The sequence below is a fragment of the Furipterus horrens genome, unplaced genomic scaffold (assembly GCF_987537825.1).
Source record: "Furipterus horrens unplaced genomic scaffold, mFurHor1.1.pri manual_scaffold_5, whole genome shotgun sequence".
NCBI lineage: Eukaryota > Metazoa > Chordata > Mammalia > Chiroptera > Furipteridae > Furipterus > Furipterus horrens.
This window is the reverse complement of record NW_028327175.1, coordinates 31,461,997-31,486,045: the sequence shown is the minus strand read 5'-3', so window position 1 is coordinate 31,486,045 and position 24,049 is coordinate 31,461,997. Positions and strand designations below refer to the sequence as shown.

Here is a 24,049-nt window from a genome sequence, read left to right as displayed (position 1 = left end):
TTTCACTAAGCAAAATACTCTCTGGTTCCATTCATGCTGTTTCAAAAGGTAAGAGTTCCTTCTAAATATCACCAGCCACCAGAGAGATGTAAATTAAAATCACAATGAGAAACCACCTCACACTGGTCAGAATGGCCATTATTAGCAAATCAACAAACAATATGTGCTGGTGAGGATGTGGGGAAAAAGGATCCCTAGTGCACTGTTGGTGGGAATGCAGACTGGTGCAGCCACTGTGGAAAACAGTATGGAATTTCCTGAAAAAACTAAAAATGGAACTGCCTTTTGACCCAGTGATTCCACTGCTGGGGTTATACCCTAAGAATCCTGAATCACCAATTCAAAAGAACCTATGCACCCCTATGTTCATAGCAGCACTATTTACAATAGCCAACTGCTGGAAACAGCCTAAGTGCCCATCAGTGGATGAATGGATCAAAAAATTGTGATACACTTACACAATGGAAAGCAGAAAGACCTAATTGTATATAAAATTTTATTTTTCCAAATGTTAATTGCCTGAATTTTTTCTGCTTAGAATTTTTTTTTTACATAAAACCATACACACACACACATATGGCATAAATTAATTTAACCAATATAAGTTGAATGTCTACTGTGTGTCAGGCTCTTGGTATACATTAGTGAGTGAACAAAGGTCCCTGTCCTTGAGAAGCTTATTGGGAAAGAGCAATAAGCATAATGTATTTTTAAATTATGACATATTTTGGAAGGTGGTAAGAGCCATGGATTAAAAGACAAAAATAGAGCAAGGTAGAGAGGATGGGAGTGGTTAGAATAAGGGGTGCAGAATGTGGGGGCACCTCACAGAGGAAGTGCTGTTAGGACAGGACAACAAGGGTGTGAGAACATCACAGCCTTCTCACAGCACTCCCCACACTGTCAGATGTGTCAGAGAACCTGTCAGCTGATTTTTCCCCTGGCGACCTCATCCATGGGGCTGCCATCCTTATTTCAACCCCCTTGTTTCTCTATGCTATGGCTGGCATATTGTTACCTGATGCCAGGCCACAGACTCTCTTGGTTTACACCACATTTGGGGCACAACTTCTTTCCTCTGTCTGAGAAAGTTTCCGGGAGTTGAACTTCCCCAGCTTTACCGGTGACAGAGAGTCTGAGAACAGAGTTCAAGGGGAGAATTCACTCTGCCTTGGAGTTTTATGGGCATGACATCATTGTCTTCCATCTCCTATGGCTGCCAAGGAGTCTGCCGCTATTCTGATTATGTTTACCTACTCCTTTTTGGAAGCCTTAGGGTCTTTTATTTATTCCTGGGTTATGAATGTGCTTTAATCTCATTGTATCTTCATTTATTTCCTGAGTCCATATGGGAAAAATGGTTTTAATACTATTCCCCTTCATTCTTTATATTCTTGCCTCCTGAATTCTTAATACATTAGGTTCATGTTTTATATTCTTATATTTTCTTTTTCCTTTCAAATTTCATCCCGTTATCCTTTTGTTTGGGAGATATTTTTATTTTATCTTACAGATTTTCTTTTTTTTTTTTTAATACCTGTCACCAAATATTTTCTTACTTTTGTGGACTGTAATTGTAAGACTTCTTTTAAAGCATGCTAGTCCTTTCTTTCTTTCTGTCGGGGTCCTATTGTTCTCTCTCTCTCTCTCTCTCTCTCTCCCTCTTCTCTCTCCCTTTTCTTACTTTCCTACCTGCAGAGTCTATTCCCTCCATTTTCCTTTTGCTCCTAGTATTTTTGCTGGACTTTCCTGTTGCCTTTCATGCTGAGATCTCCTTCCAATACCCTGTTATCCCTGTCTATCCATTCATGTGGAGACTGAGGTTAAGATGCTGATTAGACATTTATGTGCTGAGACAGGCTTTTTCACCTTCTGTGTCATTTCCAAATTCTCTCCCCCAGGACCATCATTTCTCCAGAGAAGGGTCTGTCATGAGATGTGTGTGTTGTTATGGTGAGCCAGGATGTGTGCCCAGCCCTCTGGAGCACAGCAGGGAAGGTGGCTGGGGCTGGTGGAATCTCAGCTTCCTGTTCTTACACCTTTCCTGTCTCTAACACCTAGTTCTCCCCAGGAGGAAAAACTCCTTCCTGGCCTCTATTAAAATTGGGGAAAGTAACAGAAATAAAGACATATTCTCAGTCCACATGCTTTACTAAAGGCTTCTATTATGGTTGTTTAGAGAGTCAACTAACTGTTCATAAGATATTGAAAATGTGAGCAATGCTGAGGCATTTTTGTAATCATTAGCAGTAATAAATTGGAGTATCGAGAAAATTTATTGGAAATTTTTACAAAAGTCTTTGGTTAAATTTGCTTTGTACTGTAAAAAAAAAGAAAATAAGTTACTCCTAAGGTTATTAACTTATCCCAGATGACCTAGACTGTCCCAGTTTTTAAACCACAAGTCCCATGTCTAGGGAAACCTGTGAGTCATTCCAAATCAACCAGAAAAGTCAGTCACTCTTCCCTCTCTCTTCATGTATGACATGAAGACAAATGGAATTATGATGGAAAGTATTTATCTGCTATCTCTCTCATTGCCAGTGATATTCACCATCAGATCCTAAACAATTACTTTGAATGGAGAAGTAGAGATGTCCAGGGGATACATGTACAAAGTCAGCACAGTAACGTTAGTAATTAAGGAGGATTACATGGAGTCAGTGAAGCTGACTCAAGTTTCTTTGATTTTACTATTTTTAGAGGAGTTGTCCTAAATTATAAAAGTTCCACCCCAATTATACCGCTCACTCCCATGATGATGATGATAATAGTGGTAAATAGTAGGAACTAACATTAATCTAAAACTTGCCAAAATAAGGGATTAACTCATTTAATCCTAACCGTAACACACTAAGTCAATACTATTATATCTCTGTGGTATAGATGAGGAGACTAAAGTGTATGACCATTGGAGATTGCACAGAGAAAAAAATTATCAAGGAAATGTTTAAACCACCTATAAGGCAGTTGTGGAAATTGTGTATGTAAATGAATCAATATGAAAATATTTTTAGAGTTCATTTGTTCCTTTTATTTACACACACGTGTGCATGTGCATGTGTGTATGTGTATGTGAGGGAGGACCCAAAAACTCAACATTTACTTATAAAAAAATGTATATTTATTCTCACATCTTTAAACTTCAATCACCTTCAAAGTACTCCCCATTTAATGCAATATACATACAAGACATTTTTTCCACTGCTCAAAACAGTTTTTGAACTCGTTGGTTCTGATGCCTTTTAGTGCTTCCTCCATTTCTTGTTTCACCTCTTCCACATTAGCAAAATATTTCCCTTTGAGGACATTTTTATATCCAGGGAAACAAAAAATAGTTGTCTGGGGCAAGATTGGGTGAATGGGGAGGGTGGGGCATGGGAGTCATGCTGTTTTTGGTCAAAAAGTGCTGAACACTCAGCACAGTGTGATCAGGTGTGCTCATAGATCATCCATCATGTAACGGGCAAACAAATTAAAAGAGTCTTCAAAAAATAATTTACTGAAGCCAAACACAGTCTCTCACAACAGTGCCAGCTGGTACACTGATAAAGATGGATTTCTAGAACACTCATCTAGTAGGGGAAGCCTGTAATGCAAGGGGCCCTCTCTCCAGATAATTCCTTTTGTTCTTGAGGCTCTCCCTGGTATGTACATATGTATGTGTGTGTGTGCCTGTGTGTACACATCTATGCATGTGTATTAGGAAGTTATATACATGTAATAAATATCCAGAAAGCCCACATTACAATAATCTCAGGATATGGAGCTATAAAACTTCACTGAATATTATTTTAATGAAGAACATCAGTCTTGTCTAGACAGGTCTATGGGCTTTACAGGCAAAATATGAAAGTTTACAGGAGCCAAGTGGACTGAAGTTTTGTGTGTTTATGTGAGTGACATCATGTCAGCCTCTTAAGTCATTAGACACCTGAACCAGGACACATTTCTATCATTCAAAGAAGTGAGCATTTATGGCATTAAATTTGTGAAGAAAAGAAAAGCACATCTCATTCTGCATCCTAAGATGAGTACGACCTGGGATTTGTGATTAATCAAACCATCCTTGCATTCCTACTATGAACCCTAATTAATCACTGTGTATTCTTTAATGTGCTGGTAGCTTTAATTTTATAGCATTTTCTTTATGATTTGCATACATTTCTATAAGAGTAGTCTGTGATTTTATGTGCTATTTTTCAATAGATAAGTCTTATATTAACTATTCTTATCTAAGTTTGCCTGATATTTTTAGTTATTTAATATGTCTCTACTGTAACTTTCTAATTTTTTATTTATGTCCTTCTCTTTTTTTACCCCTCTGGTTATTTAGAAGAGATACAGTTTATTTCTATAGTTTGGTTACCTATACAATTTTGAATGATATGCTTAACCTAGTCTTTTATGATTTATCCACTTCATAAATTAAAGCTATAAAAACTAAATTGAACCCTGGTTATTGTAGCTCAATAAATTGAGCATTGGCCTGCTAACCAAAGGGTGGCTAGTTTGATTCCCAGCCAGGGAAAATGCCTGGGTTACAGGCCAGGTCCCCAGTTTGGGGGCATGAGAGAGGAAACCATACATTGATGTTTCTCTTCCTCTTTTTCTCCCACCTGCTCCCTCTCTCTAAAAATTATATATATATATAACCCTAAACCCTAACACCTAACTCTTAGGATTATATATATATATATATATATTCTTTCTAAAAACCCTGTTGAACAAAAGAGACAAAAAAGATATTTCTACTCCTTTAATTCTCTACTCCTCACACTTCAGTTGATTCCCCAATCTTTGTTATAAGTGCTTTCAGGTTTCTCATTTCAATTTAATTTAATAATATAATAATAGTATATTGTATACTTGTATTTCTTCAATAATGATAGTATGTTAATTCTGTGTTATAAACTTGACCATAGTTGTATAAGTGCAATTATCTATTTAAAGGGATCCAGGGACCTTGCCAGTATCTTCATACAATAGCTTTCTCATTCTTGAGTTCAACAGTTTACATCTTTTTTCCAGTCAGCAGGAGTATGTCTTGAGAAGATTTTTCAAGAAGGATATCCTAACTCCTTGCATATCTGGGAGTATCTTTCTGTTGCTTCTCTTCGCACTCCCTTTAATGTCATCTTGTCCTCTTATCTCAAACTTGATGTCTTACTTCTTGGAATTTTTACTTTCTTTTAAATTTCCTGACAGTGTAATTTATTTTGTAAAACTGTATTTGATAAAATAAGTCTTCTTCCAGAATATTTTATTATTTTCTTCATCTTTCTTTTGAGTGCTATATATCTTTTTTTACATGTGCCAGCGTGAGGGTTGCTCTATAATTTTCAATAGGTTCCATGTAAGTTTTCTTTTTCCCAACTCAGTTCTGACCAGGGCATTTGCATATAATCCTTTCATAAACCTAAATGAAGCTGGTCTTCTTCCTCGTGGTCTTGTTCCTGATGTGTACTTTTTCCAAGTGCTTCAGAGAGCAAATACAGATGATTTGTTATGTGAGTAGTTTTATTTTTTTTTATTATTTTGATATGTTCACAGTTTTTCAGCCATTTTGGGGAGGGGATCTCTGTATTTCCCCACTTGTACTATTTTTCCCAAAATCTCTACCTCAATTTTTAAATTTAAAATAAAAAATGAGCTTTAGAGAAATGTGTTTTCTCTATAAAGCTATTTAAAAGTAGCCCACACCCATCAATATTTGTGTGGCTTACCCATGGTTACCAAAGGCATTAACTTAGACTCTGGTCTGTTGATCATCAACAACATTGTTTATATCTGCAGATGATTCTGCTATCCTGCCTGCAGCAAAGGATGCTTATGAAGGCTTTCTCCAGAATTGGAAGTCAGCCACACTGTACTAGTGGCCATTGTGATTCATATTTATTTGTGTTGTATTCTCATTTGGCCTCTTGAGTGGTGGGTCTCAGGTGGTCCAGAGCTCAGGCAGCAGGCCAGGCCACCTGCACTGGAATCCTGTTTCCTCCAAGTACGCTTGCATATCCTTGTGCACATTACTTAGCATTTATATACCTCAGTTTCCATGTCTGAAATGGGTATAGTAATCATAAGTACCATATAGATGTATTGTGAGAATTAAAGAGCTAGTACAGATAGAGCACCTCATTAAGTACTAGCCATCATTACTAGTACTGTTGGAACTCAATAGAGTAGAGGGATTTAGGACTGAATTCATCATCCCAGATTGTCTGACTGTAGATTGTTCATGACCTGGAAGATAGATATATTGGTTTTTTGAGAACAATGAGACTTTACAGAGCCTGTCTAATATCAGCTAATGCCTATTAGGCTGTAAAACACAATGAGCCATACATACACAGGACACCTGTGTCCAGCCCTCCACTGGTCTCACCATTTTCATACATCTTTACTTGTTCTTCTTCAGGAAACCCTTTTATTTTGTTCAAAAAAATTGGATTTCCCACTGATTTTTTTCTCATGTCGTGAAGGCTAATGCAATTCTCTCATGGCTACTTGTACAAATGTAGACCTTACATCATAGGGTCAGTTAAAGAAAGACATCATAGTACTGTCTAAACTACCAGACATCGTTTTTATGTTCTGCATATGATATTTTGGCATAAATTATTATAAATGCTACACTGGTTGGCTGCTGTCCCAATTTGAGTCATTTAAAACAGCTGAGCTAGAGAATGAGCTCTTTAAATATGGGTCTTTTTTTTCTCTGTCCCAACTCATTGTAAGAATATTGAGCATATGTCAAACCATTTAAATATAAAAGAATAGTTTATTATGTCTATATACATAATATAAATACCATTGGATCATTAGGCTCTTTTGCAACATAGGCTAATAAATTATACCAATTGTAGTACAGCAAGTAATATTAATTAGATATCAGTATAGTACATTCCTTTTCATACCCCCTTTGTCTTCTTGCATCAGTGTTATGTAGAGTAGTAGATAAATGTGGAATTCACAATATGATCCACCTGATAAGCTTTGTGATATAATATTGAAGCTTTATTTACATTTGCGGAATTGATGTCAAAGAATATGATAGCATTAGCTAATTATTTAGTTGACTAACTATATGTAACTAGTTGTGTTATTTAAGTATTTTAAAAAGTGTCAGAACCTTTTAGTATTTACTAATACATAAGACCCACCAGATAGGGAAAAAATTCAATGAATGGGAACCTAAGACATAGTAAGAAAATAAAAAGTAACTAATCTGTGGATGTCTTGAAGAAGAATGAATGCGACTGTAAAAGGTAGTTTCGTAAAGATGGGAGCCGATGGTTACATAAATATTGTTTTACTTACTCTGTGTGTTCATTTTCTGGTTCTGATTAATCTCCTCAAAGTGCCATAGTGAGAACTCCTTCCTGCAGAGAATGGAATGTTCCACCCTCACCAAGAAAGATGACCCCAACATCAAATGTTAACTGTATATTTTTGGCAACCACCTGGCCTAATGGCATCTATTGGCCAGAAAAATCATCTACAGCATATGGTGCCTCCACACCTGGACCTCAGTTTGGAAGTCGTTTGGCAGTTTAAGAGAAAAAACTTAGAAATCATTGTAAAAGCCCAGGTTCTGCTGTCATTTTGTTGAAACTACAGTAAATTTTCACATGTCTTTGCCTAGGCTCGGCTACAGAGGTTTATACCTCATGTTCCCCATCATTTAGTTCTTGTTAGTGTTTTCATGAGCATAGGAGGAAAGCAAGGAAATGAGATTACCAATTTTGTTTGGCTTTCATGTGCTACCACTCAAAAGTGATGTGGCTAGCTCACAGATTCAGGTAGTGTAACAGCATGACCATGATGTTCTTATTTTCTCTATTTCTTAACAGCAAAGAACGGGCCTGGAACTCTGGTCAGGATACTGACCTTGATTCTCTCCATGGTGTCAATTTGCTTGCAGATCTGATTCTTTCATTTCTCTCTTAAAACCAATTAAATTTAAGGCAATTCCTGGAACCTCGTTATCTAAAATAAACCTTTTATTGATGGCCCTAAGTGACCAATCCCACTTGGCCCAAACCCAGGTAGTGCCCCCAACTGGTTGAGTGCATAACCCACAGGAACTGAGGGGCTGCGGTCTGGGCTTAAACTGTCCAGATTCACTGGACAAGGCCACCTGGAAAGCATTCTTAGAAAACTGACTCATGAGTCTGGAGAAGCTCATTTCAAAGTATTTATCTAAGAATGAACATCCAAGAAACCCTAAAGTGAAATGCCAGAAAAGCCTGAAACTGTAGGAGTAATGCCATCATTTTAAAATTCTTCTCATAAAAGGAAGCCATGGTGAGGAGAGTTCAACTTCTGTAATCGAGGAGGAAACTGACATTCCTTTCCAAAAAAAAATGAGGATTCAAAGACAGTAAGTTGGAACACAGTGGTTAGTGAATCTTCCATGACTTAAATTACACTTTGCACCTTGAGAGATGCTTATTTAACCATCTCCTATGGGAAGGTCATTTATTCTAAAAGAAAGAAAAATGAACCTCAGTTGTGAAATGTTTAAATTTATGTTAGGCACATAGGCTTTCCCTAGAGCATCACTAATAGGCTCTCTTGAGAGACAGGAAAAGATATTTCAGATGTTATAGAAACTCTGGACGTCATGATGACTAAGGGAAAATCATTTGGAAAGAGTATGGCCCTAAGTATTTTGACACTGATTCAATACTGAATCATTAAGGACTTTTTAAAACACTACTCTGTGTGGATATTTAGCCATAAATTAGAAACACACAACTTTTACCTATAGCAATAAATTCTACACTCGTGTGCATATGAAATAGAGATGCATAACAAAATTTGCTACTATTCAACTAAAATATGTAATGCCACAAAGTTCCTAAATATATATATTTATATTTCCTAAGACATTTTAGAGCTAAGCAATATTAGGTAACTACCTCACATTAGATTTTTCTCCAGCTAAAAATCTAGCCTTACAGAAGTCTTAATTTATTGAGTAGCACACGGCAGAGTGAGTTTTCTCCCTGGCCCTGCTGCTTACCAGCTATGTGACCTTGACCATAAAGAACCAGAGCGCCTGAAGCAAAGGCTCTCGCCATCTCTGGGCCTGTGTTTCTCATCCGTAAAATGAGAATTCTAATATTATAGTACCTGCCTCTGGGGTTGATAAGTGGGTTCATCTTCATGAATGGGATAATCAATGTAAGCACTTAGGAGAGTGCAGGGCATAGAGCAGGCACCAAGTGTGCCTGGAAAATGGACCCAAAAGCAGCAGTGAGATCTCAGGCCCCAAAGCTGAACTCAGTTGGTTCAAATCCCAGCCCACACATTTACATGACCTTTCTGCACCTCACTCTTGTCTTTGTCCTTTCTGTGTAACAAAGAATAGTATCCACCTCATAGGTTAGTGGGGAGAATTAGACAAGTTAATAGCTCTCAAAAACTTAGTGCTCCAGTTTGACTTTTACTAAATTGAATTTGCACTCTACCCATGAGGAGCTGGTTCCTTTCCCCTGGGCTCAGTATTTTAAGTCATCTTCTGTAGGCCTCATGCTGTCTCTTTAAGATTTGGAAAGATTCTGTTAGAACTTCAAGACTTAACGTGTGGGACTTGCTGCCTTTGTTGCTGTTGTTTTATTGTTAACATCTGTCTATGACACTAGGGCAATTTGTTCTTTTCTTCCTAATAATCTGCTTTGGCTGCACTCATAATAGGCCTAAAACTCCAATGTGCCTACCTCATAAAAGCATGCTGTGTGCTGCACACATGCCCATTGCTTTCTGGTTTCTGCATATCTCTTTAATCCTATTATTCCTAAGTGGAATTGGTGAAATCTGGGATTGGTAAACTGGCCTATGGTGATTCTGAAAATCAGTTTTATTGGAACACGGGTACACTCATTGGTTTCCGCATTGTCTCTGTCTGCTTTCTCTCTGCCATGGCAAGACTGAGTGGTTGCAGCAGAGAACACATGACCAACCAGCCTATAATATCTACTATCTGGCACTTTAGTAAAATGTTTGACAACTCCTGGGCTAGATTAAAACATTTACCTAGCAAAGTGAATGTCTCAATAGAAAATGTTGTCTCTGTTATCGTTCACCTTTTTCAGGGCAAAATAAGAATGGTAGTTGTTGCAGCAATATATTCCAAACAATTCTGAAAACCTGAACCTGGTTTAGGTCTACAGTCTTTCTTTAATTCACATGAAGTATCTTTTAGAGTTAAAGGGCTACATGATGATTAATATAGTCATCTCTGGGCAACATGTTTTATCTTTTCTTTATTAGGAAAATGGTATGTCTTCAATATAGGAAAGTTTTTCTAAATTAAAAAAGAATAGATTAGTAATCATTAAATCTATATAACATGCAAGCTTATGTTTATATGGCTAGTTTTTACTTAATGTGTATAATTTCCTAGCCAGCTCTCAGAATGTGTAAGTGTTGTGGGCAGCCTCTAAAATCTGTAGATGGGTCAGCAGACTAGATACTCAAGAAAGAGTTGATTCTGTAGATTAAGTTCAATGGCTGTTAGCAGAATTCCCTCTTCTTCTGGGAAAGTTCAGTCTTTTTCTATTAAGGCCTATAACTGATTGGACAAGGCCTACTCATGTTATGGAGGGCAAAGTGGTTTACTTAAAGTCTCCTGATTTAAATGTTAACCAGTTCTAAAAAATAATTTTACAGAAACATGTGGAGTAATGTTGAAGCAAATGTCTGGTAATGTGGCCCAGCCAAATTGATGCATAGAAGTAATTATCACAGACCTGGATGACACATATGTACAGGACAACGCAAATTTGTTGGAGAATCAGGAAGTGGAATCCATGACTTGGTGAAATATAGGATGGTCAGGGGAAAGGAATCCTGGAGTGTTACACTCCCTAAAATGGGCACACAGGGCACAAAGGTGGAGATGGGGACCGTTGGTTCCAGGTTCCCATCATATGTCAGAGGGACATGCTCTGTGAACAGGGGTTACACAGGTGAAGAGTTCAATGGGAAAAATTTGGAAATTCTCACCAGGTAGAAGAGAAACTCATTCAACACACTGATGAAAAGGGTAGATTAAGGGAAAAAGAAAAAACATTTTAAAATACACACATACTTTGAATCTTTGTTTTCACTTAAAACACATAAGTGTGCCTCCATTTGCTAATTTTTTAAATTGTGGGCCAAAACTTATTTTGAGTAGGGATCTGATCAATAAAAATCTAAGTGAATTATTTGCATAAAATATGCCCCATACATATGATGTCCATTTTGAGAGTCTTTAAAGAAGATTGAAACTGGTCCCATTCATTCATTCATTTATTAAAGTGTAAAATTACTCGAAGTTTTAAATTTTTCTCTATATTTAACTTTGGTCTTAGTCATGCCTAAGCTGACAGTAATTTTATTTAATGACTAGTCTTTACTGAGTCATTCCAAAGATCCAACTTAATTTTCATGGAAACAAGCTTCTTATTTTTCATGCTCGTATTTCATCAGGCTATACCAAATTTAATTATATTACATAATTCCAATAACAAACTCAGTTGGCAAAAGCAGATTAGCATGCAGACTCAGCTGGTTCTGTGTGCTCCTGCTTGTCAGTGGGTTGCAGCAAAAAAATATCACCAACCATGGACCAAGCTGGCCCTCATGTGGTGCTCAGTATGGTGTGGGCAAGTGGCTGGGTTATTTCACCAAGAGAATGGAGAGGTCCAGTGAGTCTGATGGGTCAGTTTAGATAAGTAAGGAACAGAGATATCCTTGTGGTAGGAAATGGGCCAATGGCAGAGAGGAGTGGCATGTCCAGTGGCCAGAGAAGAGCAGCATCAGATTTAGAGGGCCAACAGCACAGAAACTGATCTAGGGAGTGTTCCATTGCTTTGTCCTCCTGAGGGCAGGAAACCAAGGAGTCTCATATAGGAAGCTATGTTGGCCCTGCCAGTGGAAAAACCTCCTGTCTGCTTGCGTGGCAAGGTGATATTAGAGAGATCATTTTAACCTAGATGATATCACCCATTATGAATTAATGCATTATCACAACCTTCTGTGTCGAAGCAAAGCATAAGTTTACAAAGACTTTGCACCATGGAGCCACCCTTGGATAGGAATGTCTCCCTAGCTTTCAATTTAGGTGGTTTGGGAGGCTTAGAAGAGTGAGTGTCAGTATTGGACATAGTTACCTTTACTTCTCAGAGCTCTTCATTCCAAGGTTGGACCAATCAGTATACAGAGAAGCAGCTCTGGCCCATTCCAGCTTGTCAGTCACTTTGGTTCTGGGTTAGTCTTTCTTTGGGAAGGAAACTAAGCTTGCATGGCTTTGCACCTCCAGAAGCTCAGTCCCTGATGGGTCCAGGAGCTCATCCAGAGCAGCCTTAAAAACCAGGAAGGTCGCATTAAACCAGAACACTGATTCACCTGGATAGGCTTATCTGATTCACCAGTGACAGAGAATGAAGGTATCTGCCTTCCTCTAGAAAAATCTGTTCACCAGGTTTCCTACACCAAGTTTTATTGAACATTCTAGTTCTCATAATAGTTTAAAAAGCTAATATCAGTACAGACCTAACTGGTATAGCTCAGTTGGTTAGATGTCATTCCACAAACCAAAAGGTCACTGGTTTAACTCCTGGTTAAGTCACATTCCTGGCTTGCAGGTTTGGTCCCCTGTCCGGGCACATGCAAAAGGCAACCAATCGATGTTTCTCTCTCACATCCATGTTTCTCTCCCTCTGTTTCTCCCTCCCTTCCTTCTCTCTAAATAAACAAACAAACAAACAAATAAATATTTTAAAAATCATAATAATATCAGTAAAACTCAACAAGAGCGGGAAGGAAGACAGGGCTCATCTGTAGGGGCCAGTGTCCTGGGCTATCCTGAAGAACAGGATGTTGCATTCCTTAAGAGTTATGTTCCCAACACTGCTTGTTATCCTAATCATCAGGCTGAGAAAAGGAGAGGTCGTAAGCAGTAAGATTCTTGACCCCAACTCTAGATTTGTGATTTCTGTAGAATGAAGAAGAGACGAGAAATACCTAAGTGTGTGAGTCCTATCAGCCAGCTGTGGTTTGGGAACCACTGTCTTAGCGTCATCTGGGTCACAGGCAAATAAACTAGGGTCCTCTCAGCCCTCTATCCTTGAGCATGAAAATTTGGGATGTTAAATCTGTTCAAGTGTAGAGAGGTACCTCCTATTCACTCAATACTCAAGTTTCATTTGCAATCTGGTTTAGGTTGTTAATTTGTCTACTATGTATAGTTACCACCCCAGGCGTTTGCAACATAAACAGTTGATTCCGTGGTTTGTTGTTGAATGCGCATGCAAGAGGAATGCAAGAGGAGCAAGAGTGAGTTCCCCTCCCCACATTGGAATCCGATGATGGAAAATGATGCTCATTCTTTGGAGCAGAGTAGCATGAACACAGAGTGGCACTGTGGGCAGGGGGCAGGGGTCTCCTGACCCTTCACTATCTGCATCTTCTACTACTTCTGAGACTGTCCTTTCTTCTTGGGACTCAGTTGCTCAAATGTAAGGTGTAGCCTGTAAAGTTCATCATTTCTGAAGTTCTTCACAGCTTTAGCAATCCGCTTTCTCTCTTCCAGTGTTCTGTGGAAACTGGATAGAAGAGCAGCCTCACAAAGAACAGAACTACATTAGCATTTGAATCTCATGGTTTTCCTTTTACCTTTTATGAGCTGAAGTCTGTCCTTTGAGTTAATGGGATGCAAACACCCTCAGTGGACTACAGAAAGAAAAACCTTCAGAAAAAGGATTTTTGCTGAAACAGGGAATTGTTGAAGCTGTTTTGAACAGTGAGGTCAGATTCTTTGGTCTCTGTGTCCCTCATAATTTTGTTTTCTCTGTCTCCCCATGTAAATGAAAGCTCTGTAGATCTTACTGAGTCTTCCTAAGATAACATCTGATGACAGGATAGTGAAAAAAATCTAGTAAAAATAGCATGTTGGCCCCTGAATAATAAAAATTCACATACCTCTGGCTTCTCACAGTCCATAAAATTAACACCCACAGTGCTTCCTTTGGGGGAAGTTTTTGATGTCTCTCAATTTGGCTTGGTGTGATTCAGAGAAGAAATGCTGCGTTTAGGGATGAAAACAACTTGGTGCCTGACTGGCTCATTATAAATCACTCTGTCAGTCTCACAAGTACACAAAGTCGTTTAACTTTTGAGACTGAACAAATGAATTAACTGTCAAGTTGCAGCTTCCAAGTGCTGATGGCAAAGGCCTGCAATTCCCACACAGGTCTCTGGGTTTCTCAAGTCTGCCCCTGTTCTTGCCAACCAGTGGTCAGTAACAAACTCTCGGTTCTGAGGAGAAAATTAGGGCATGTCCCCAGCATTGTCCCTAGAAGGATGCATCCACTAGACAGTTGGAGGATCCTGTTTTGCCCAGATAGCATCCAGAACATCCTACAAGCAGACTGTGGTGGAGGGATGAGTGAGTGTTGTTACCCACTGTCATTTCTAATGTGCTTACTAGTGACCTTTAGATGGGTTTGGAGATACAGCACATTGTTTCAGTAGGTAGAGCCATCTGTTTGTCAAATAGCTCTGCCTATGTCGACACCATTCACTTACATATTTGGTTATTCAGATCATTGGCAGAGCTGGACTTCTGCCTCTAAATTTGCCTGGAGTGTAGCTGGCACCATTTGACACTGATGAAACATCCTCAGACACAGACCAATAACATGTTCCAAATCAGTAATAGGGAAGGCAGGCTGATGGCCTGTGACCATCTGCCACCTCCTCGTCCTCTCAAGTTCTCTGGCCTCCAGTGTTGTGCTTTCAGCTTACAATTCTGCTGACCCTCTTTAAGTTAACTTACTGTTTCCCAATGAAAAAGGCAGATATTTCAAACTAGCATCTGTTTATTGTTGGATGTGCATTGTTATCTTTAAAACATTTCATATAGAAGAAAATTGGGGTAGAATTCAAATTACTTTCACATGTGAAGGTGCTGTAGTGTCACACGAATAAATGGTTGTTCTGTCTTTAAAAATTACACAAACCGCATCCCCATCAGCCACAGAGGCAGCCGCCTTCCCCCTGGGCCACTGATAGCTCAGTGTGTGAGTATCTGTGTTTGCAGTCACAGAGGTCTTTAAAGATCATTTAGAAACATGAAAGTGGATGATTTGAAAAGAACAGCCTACTTGAAAGCTGCGATGAATACACTAACATGTGAAAGTCACATGTGCACAAGCCTGCTGATGTGGAGGAGGCGCAGGTGCTCCAAGCTGGATTTTAATGCCGTCATTTACTGCGTCCAGCACGCACCTCTCCTGAACTGAATCCAGCTGTGTGTACCTGATATTTATCATGACTCCTTGTAGGGTCATGTTGGGATATGGGTTCTGCCCCGTCATTGTTTCCTGGGTTTATTGAGTCACAAAAGACTTCCTAGAAGATCAAATTATTTGCAAAAATAGAATAACAGATGCTGTCTTGAAGATTCAAAGAGAATAAGCAGGAAAAAAAAAATGAAATTGAATCCTAAAATGAAATTAGCAGTATTTGCTCTCTGAGTGACTCACTGATGCTAAGTCTGTGACAGCCCCCAGATGGCTCTGGGTGGGGCACAGCCCTCAGCGGCAGGCGCTGGTCCATGCTGAGGGGGGAGCCCTCTGACCCAGCATGTGGCTGCCTGAGTGGTGCTTCATGACAAGGTATTTTACTAAATTCGAACACTCATGTTGGAAATTTGCATTTTCCAAAGGAAACTTTAAATAACCAAATTCAAAATGTTATTACTTTTTTAATATGGACGAGAATGTCATTTTCTTTAGAAACAACTAATGACTGTTGACAAAGAGGGGTATGGAATCTTGAACAAATGGTGCCAAGAGTCCTTGCCTAAAATGCTGAGTGACATCCATAATGTTCATCACCTCTCCCAGCAGCACTGACAGCCCTCCTTAAAGGTGTGCCCTGTGAGGGTAGCCCTGGGCCAGGGAAGCACAGGTGACAGCTGGATGGCTGAGTCTTCTTGGTCTGGCTAATCCCAGCTGCCTGCTTTGTTCCAATTGGCAAACAGGAAAAACAGAACAAAGCGGGACAAATGTGGCACCTGGTTCGCTACTGAACGTACCTCGCTTCTGCTCTTGGAACCCTCAGAAAGCATGGAAGCTCGTGTGGATTTTGACTCTACCATGAGCTACAATTAAGACATTTCCCCAGAGTCCTGCCTGTGAAAGAAAACAGACACTTGGCGACTCCAGATGCCATGTGAATGATCTTTGTTCAGGAGGATTTCTTAATGACGGGCAGTTAACAGAAGGGCAGAGAATGGATCAACCCAGTTGGAACAGCTTTAAGGTGGTGGAGACAAGAGGACTTAACAAGGGGGTGTGAAAAGCCTGAGTGCAGCCAAGACATCTTTGCAACCCCCGTGTGGACACACCAATTATAATTTATAAGGCTGCAGGGTTGAGAGAGCAAATACAAGAAATGGGAGAAAACATAAAAGCAATCGGAAGCAACTGAGAGCTCCAAAGGCAGAAGTATCACAGCCGAGAGGCCAAAAATGCAAGTTTCGTAATGAGGAGGCATAATTTACATGGTTTAACATGAAACAATAGACCGTAATTTTATGGACTCTGAAAAATGGAAGCATTTCCACAGTTGAGATGGAACAATTCCTATAAGCCCAATATTTTTTGTTTTTTATGTGAATAAAACTTTGTATTGCAGGGTTTGGGGGGAGGAGTTTGTTTTGTTTTGTTTTTGGAATTTTCTTAGACATATAATAGAATTGTTTCAACATAAACCTTGGTATAAATGTTCAAGACTTCTACAAGTGAAAGTAAGTAAAAATGTCATGGCTCAGCACAGCCTAAAGGCACACGGGACATAGCAGGGCTGCCTGCAGTACTGGGGTGAGGTCGCTCTTGTTTCCCATCCAAGAAGTGTCATCAGCTTTCCTCTCCTTCCACCACTGATTTGTACTGAGAATTTTCACAGGAGTCCAAATATGGCTCTGAAAATCGGACACCTTGGAGAACTTGAGGAATGGCACTGGTCATGGTCATTTTGCTCAGAAATCTTTGCAGAACACCACACCTGGAGCTGGTACAGCCTCAGGATGGTCATGGCCCTCCTGGAACATGGAGCCCAGTCCTTTTTGCCTGTTTCCTTATTTGGATGTGCATATACCTTGGTCCATGATGTGAAATTAGAGACTCCAAAAAGATGTTTACAAAGGCTTTGCAGTATGAGAAAAATGCTTGTTCTCAACATTGAATTGTCAACTTTCTGAATTTAAAGGTTGCATATACTATCTGTCGTGAATCATGTTATATTGAGGGACTAAGTACAATGGTTTCCTCTGAGTAGTTTCTGTCTTTCTCTTGATGCTTTTCTCTGTCTCACTTGGGTTCTTACACTTTGGTCCTCACAAAATTTTCCCTGGTGGTACACATGTCTCTGGCCAAGCATTGTACTGCTGCTTTGGCTCCTCAGCCCGAGGGTGGCTATTAGGGTTCCACATGGAGGGAGAGGATGCAGGGTCATGACACCCAAGGGTGAATGGGGGCGTCATCACAAATTCTCTCTTTTACCTCAAGACTCAGGAGAAAATCCATCCCTGTTATATTAATTCGTACTCAGAAATACTGAGGAACAGAAGACAGAACGTTTTTCTGTGCCTCTGCCCAAACCTCTGAACCCTTTCACAGACTTAGTCACAGCAGAGCCTCATACATGGCCTCCCTGGCTTCTGCTGTCCCTGAGGCCCCATGATGGCTCAGGATGACATGCTGGGGAAGCATTGCTGGCAATCCATGCTCCTGGATGTGCTAGTCATACTGCACTCTCTGAAGGAAGAAGATAATGGCTTCTTATTTCCCTTCATTGTTCTTTTTCCACAACCATTAAGGCAGAGATTCTAGCGCCCCAAAGTTGTCCACAGAATATTCAGTTTTTTCTTAAACAGCCTGAACAGGAAGACAAATATAAGTGCAAATCATCAAGTCATCTCAGAGTCCAAATGACTGTCTCCTGAAGGGATCCCAGGGCCTTCTAACCAAATGCATCCTTGTTCCTGTATCACAATCCTCCAGCTTTCTCCTGCCTCAATGTCCCCCAAATGTATGCCATTAGCCCTCCTGCATGTGGACTTGTACAACATCACCCAACGGCACATCTGAAACCCACCAGTGGTGCCAGTGGACTGAGCCTGGACCCAGCTCCATACCACCTCCATCACTTGCCAACATACATGCTGTAAAGGAAAATGTTTATAACAAGAAAAGAGAAAAGGTTGCTTTGAGAGACAACAAGTCTCAAGCATCCACAGTTGCTAACAAACTGAAGATGAGCAGACATTATGAGCCACCTATTGGAGTTATCACTTTTGGTGTCATCATACAAAAAATTACTGAACCTGAATCTGATCAAGCTCTAGCGCCAACCACTAAATTCTAGGAAGTGCAGAGGACAGAGGAACATGTTAAGTCACACTATAGAGATGTAAGTTGCAAAATCCTCTAATCAGAAAAAGAATAGGAAAAAAGCTACAGAGACTCAGTAAGCTGATCAATCCAGTTTCTGTAACAAGTAAAATGAATAGAAAATAATGAGATTAAGGATGAATCTATAGACTAAAAGAGAAGAAAGATATCAACCACTTGCAGAATGGGGGCTTCATTTGGAGTCTGAGTCAAACGGAAGATTAAATTAAACTATGACATTTATGACACAATCAGGAATGGAACAATAAATATATAGTGATATTAGATTACTGTCAATATTTTAGATGTCATAGCAGTTTTGTAGTTATGTTAAAAAAACAAGAATACTTACATTTTAGAGATGCATATTGACATATTTACAGGTTGGAATTAAGGGGTGGAGCGTAAGTTGATGATTGCTGAATTGGGTGGATGGGACATGAAGGGCCTTTATTTTCCTATGTTTGAAGTTTTCCATTAAAAAAAAAAAAAGCTAGAGGGAGAATAGATAAACTGTGTTAAAGGGAGTTATTTCCAAGTACAGGGGATCCTGAAAGTCAGGTCAGGGGGAAGAATGACCATCAGGAAAGCTAATAAGGAAGTGAAAGCAACTGGGGTCAGGGGGAGACCTCTGGGGAAAATTTTTTTAAAAAGCTCTGCACATCTCGACTGTCAATGGGAAACAATGTCGGCTGCTTCCTGGATAGATGTGGCCCTCTCCTTCCAGAGAGGTGGCATCATCGTTCACTGTATGTCCCTTTGTCCCCTCCCAGTTGGTCTGTGGGAAACTGGAGCACCTGCAGCAGGACGTGCGGTGGTGGAACACAGAGCCGGGTGGTCCAGTGCTTGCAGCGGGCCCACTACAGATCAGAGCTGGTCTCAGACAGCCTGTGCCCCCAGCCTGTCCCCTCCAGCCGACAGGCCTGCCAACCCCAGAGCTGCCCGCCTACTTGGAGCACCGGGCCCTGGGCAGAGGTAACTTGCACAGGGGTGATATAGGGGGAGGAAGTTGGACCCCTCATGTGAAACACAGAGCTGGGGTCTCACAAGGCCTTGCCGAGCCCTGGGCCTGGGTCCCCCAACAAGGTCTGATCCATTTCTTGCTGGGAGCTGATGCATACTCTCCCTGTGCAGTGCTCGCGAACCTGCGGGAAGGGATGGAAGAAGAGGTCCGTGGCCTGTAAAAGCACTAATCCCTCAGCCAGGGCGCAGCTGCTGCCTGATGCCCTCTGTAGCTCGGAGCCCAAGCCCAGGACTCATGAAGCCTGTCCACTTAAGCGCTGCCACAAGCACAGGAAGCTTCAGTGGCTCGTGTCTGCCTGGTCCCAGGTAGGTGTGCCTGGTCCAGACATAACTAGCTCAACCACTTCTCCCCTTGGGGCTGCATCTCCTCACCTGGTTTCTGTGCTTCCTTCTCCTCCTCTTCCTCCACTCCTTTTTCCTCTGCAACTGCCCACCATGCCCCATTCAGACCACTGTCCAGGCTTCAGCCCACCTCATGGCACTCCACTCCTATACATGTCTTTCAGCTTCCAGATCATGACCTCAAACAACTCACCCAATGGCATCCACAGTGTCATCACTGAGTTGGCACTGATATGAGGATGAATGGGTGAACAGAGTACAAGTGTGAGAGTAGGGGACATTCATCATGCTGACAGTGGCATCATGGGGAGCCACCTATCCCCAGAAGAGCTGTAGCCATTTGCCAGAAAGTGCTTATGTGGCACAAACCAGGAGGAGAATGCATTATCTTGGGGAAGTCAGAGGACAAGTTTCCTGATACCAGTGTTCATGGGCAGTTCTTATATTTGGGGAAGAAAGCGCTCATGTTGGGTTTGCTGGAATCAATGCTTTGTGCTGCCAAAGGCTGGAAAACCACCTTATTTGCATTATCTGGGACTGCCCTGGCCCTGCCACGCTAGAACTAACAGAAGTTTGTAGTGTTCAAGGTTTTATAACTAGCTTTGGCCCAACCAAGCACCGGTACGGTCTGCGAGGGTGCAGATGGAGCTGCTGGTTCTGCCCAGCACAGCCTCCCACCCCAGGGAGAGAACATTGGCTCCTGTACAGGGGCTGCCTGAGGCGCACGTCAGAAGCTCCTTCGTCATGCTGTGGTATGCATCAGCTTAGAGATGGAGGTGTCAGTAAAACCCAGAAGGACATCGGAAAACGAACATAGCACAAAATGACAATAGCACCCTAACAAGCGGAAACCCATGGGAACAGGCATTGAGAGTCCTCCTCCCTCATCCCTGTCTGTCTGTGTTTCCACAGCACCTGTGGAAAGCAAGACCCTAGCTTCCTGAGCCTGAGCTCCTCAGGGACAGACAGAGGGTTTCATCCCAGCCCACACCAAGAATGGTGCCTTGATCAGGATGGAACATCAATCAATCAATAAAGGGGTGGCTGTGCCAACCAGAGCATTTTAACTCCTTTTAGACACTGTTCCAGTTTGCTACTAAAATGTAAAAACATGGTCGCTCACTGAAGCAACCCTGCCAGGGCTGAGGAAAAACTCCAAGCCCTCTCACCTGGGGCATAGCAACGTCAATATCTCCTAGGACAAATCTCACCGCCCTTGGGAGGCTGAGTCCATAGGAGGGAAGTGACTTGGGCTCTATAATCTGTGGGCAGTGTCCAGGTGGGGAGCCCTTGCCTTAAATATTTAACACATGCACTTGCATATTACACACACAGGCCCAGCTTCTTTCTTAGGCGTGGCCGCAGCAAGCAACTAAGAGTAGAATCCCAGCTCTGTCTCTGTATTGGCATCAGGACACCCACAAAACACACCTATAAGCCACACCTAAGCATGAGCATGTGAGGCCAGAACATGGACAGGTGTGGCCACCCTGGCTCCTCTGGTTGTGCAACCTGTGGACACTGCAGAATAGATGGAATCACTCACTGGGCTCAGCATCACCCACTCCTCCAGCACAAGCTAACACCTTCAAACTCTGGGACCTCTCTTCTGAGACCCTCCAAGCCCACCAGCCCTCTGGTACAACAGTGTGCCTTGTCCTGTGTCCTCCCTGTGCGCCTATGCCTGGCCCTCTGGTGCACCCAGGGCCCATTCTACACATGCCAGGGTGTCCCCCAACAGTGACAGCTCTGGATAGCAGTGCACATTCCTCGTCATGTGTGCTTGCTCTCTTCATGGGGAGCGTGGGGCTTTCTGGGGAACATTTGTGAGGCCTGGGTTTCCTCTGCCCCTGCTTTAGGGTCCAGCTTCATCCAGTTGTTGGGTAGTATTAACCCATGGAGCTCTGGGGTTCACCTCATATCCTGTATATTAAATTTCACTGTATCCTAATCTCAGTTACACTCCAACATTTTGATTTCGCAGTGAAATTATAGCTTCAGTATGACTTACTTCATGGTTTTTTATTGCTTTGCCCCCATTTATTCCCCCAACTGCTAGGTCACTGTAGCTTCAAGATCCTCCTTTTTTTAATGAAAAAATCTGTAATGCCTTTGAAATACCAATAAAGTTCTTTGAATGTTTACACTTGTGTAAATGTTCAAGCTGATATAATCAGGAGACAGTTGGGCTCAACAATTTTTTCAAAGAGATGGCCTCTCCTGAAGAAATATTGTTCTCTCATGTCTTTTTTCTTTTGCTTTTAGTGTTCTGTTACATGTGAAAGGGGAACACAGAAAAGATTCTTAAAATGTGCTGAAAAGTACATTTCCGGGAAGTACCGAGAGCTGACCTCAAAGAAGTGTTTGCACTTGCCACAGCCCGACCTGGAGCTGGAACGCGCCTGCGCCCTGTTCCCCTGCCCCAAGCACCCCTTGTTTGCTGTTGCAGGCTCCCCACGGGCTAGATGGTTTACCTCGCCCTGGTCTCAGGTAAGGCCCCTGCTCCAGACCTTGGCAGCTGGCTCAGGAGCGGGGGTTTCTGGGAGGGTGTGAAAGCCGACTAAGCATTTCCTGACCCATCTCTCCAGAGTGCTTGCAAGTGTCTGTGTTTCTGGGTGTGCCTGTGGCTTTCTGAAGAGTGTAGTCTCCAAACGTTATGGAATCTTGTAGGGCACATGTGTTGTTTGTTCTTAATCGTCACCCAATTAAGCGTTGAAAAATATAATGTCTTTTGGTAAAAGCTGGGCAGAATGCCTCAGAGATGAGTGAATGGAGAAGAACTTAGGAATAAGTAGATGGCTGTGAGATTGTACTAGGTTTACTATGAACTAAGTGCAAGTAGGGGACGAGACACCCTGGGATTGTCATGTCCTGCCCAGGTCCTCAGACTAGGGCAGCCCAGGTCCAGAGAGGTCCTTAGGATTGGTCTTGGGGCCTTCGGTGTCCCCACCTCCCTCCTCCTTCCACACTTCCTTCAACTCTGAGGAGAATTTTGCCATTGCTATTGTTAACTCACCCTTCTTCTTTGCCCTGTTTTATGCCTTGGATTCCAAGCAGCCCTCACGCTCTGTGAGGGAGGTAACATTATTACTCCCATTTTACAGATGAAGAAACTGAAGCACAGAGAATCTAGTAAGAGTCAGAATTTGGACCTCTCAGTAGGTCTTTTACATGTCATATGATTTCAGCCTATAGTTGCTGTATACCTCTCCATGGTCCTAACAGCTCAACCTGACCCCCTCCCCAGGGGGGCTCTGCTCTGTCCCACACCCACTCTGGGCAGCAGCAGAACACAGACCAAGTCAGTGCCCATCATCATCATGGGCACATGGGTGGAATACAGCCTTTGAAAAGGCAAATTAAAAGGTTATACACAGCCACAACCTTCTGACTTCCCACCTTGTAAACACCTGGTCCGTGGCATCCTGAACTGTGGTAGTTGTTTGTGGTCATTTGTGAGAGAAGCTCCAGGAAACTAATACAGGGCATTGTTTGTGTCCTCATCCAGTTGTGTTTTATTTGGACTTTCCCCCAGACCATGAGATCCAGCAGGCAAGAGATGTGTCCTAATTAACTTCAGAGTCTTCATGGCCCTGGGCTGCAAGAACCACAGGCAGGTGCACAGCAGGAGCTGAATCTGACATTAGCATGGTGCCTGCCACCACCATGAATTCCATAGCAGAAAAAATATGGGGCTTGGAGGGGAGACCTCCCTGATGCCAAGAGTGGTCAAGAGGTAGCAGGGTGTTGGCCCTTCCACTCTTGCCTTTGCTGATTGCCAGCAGACAGGAATCATCCTGGCTCCCTATCTGCTGTCCTGCAGGAGTCCACCAACACATACCAACCAGCAATCTGCTCACATCAACCCAACTCTTGTCGGAAACTGAAATGAGCAAATGTGACAGACTGAAAATCACTCAGTTATTACCTTTAAGTCCAAAGGAAACAAACAAATATTTATCAGAACCAATGTAATACATCGTGGAATCTTTTTCAATATTAGCTAAACTTTTACTAGAATAAAATCAGTTCAAAATCCCCCCTATTTGATGCTGTTCCCCAATACCACAATCATTGTGTCAGAGATCTGGCCATATCTCTGTGAGCCCAGGGTTGGCTATTTATCAGCCAGCTTCTTAAAAAATTGTGACATCCCAGCCTGGCCACAGCCCTTTCTCTGGTTCCTCGACCATAATTCCTGGTTCCAGTCCCTGAGTCCTGCAGTAGGAACT

At 41.7% G+C, this 24,049-nt stretch overlaps 1 protein-coding gene across 1 annotated transcript in view; it reads left to right on the top strand.

Annotated features, from left to right (window-relative positions):
• Positions 1–24,049, top strand: part of ADAMTS16 (ADAM metallopeptidase with thrombospondin type 1 motif 16) — a 131,310-nt gene that overhangs the window by 102,567 nt on the left and 4,694 nt on the right. Inside the window, exons 19-21 of the mRNA XM_090278921.1 lie at positions 19,226–19,427; positions 19,587–19,781; positions 22,083–22,307. Coding sequence (XP_090135047.1) covers positions 19,226–19,427; positions 19,587–19,781; positions 22,083–22,307 — 622 coding nt within the window. The remainder of the gene's footprint in view (positions 1–19,225; positions 19,428–19,586; positions 19,782–22,082; positions 22,308–24,049) is intronic.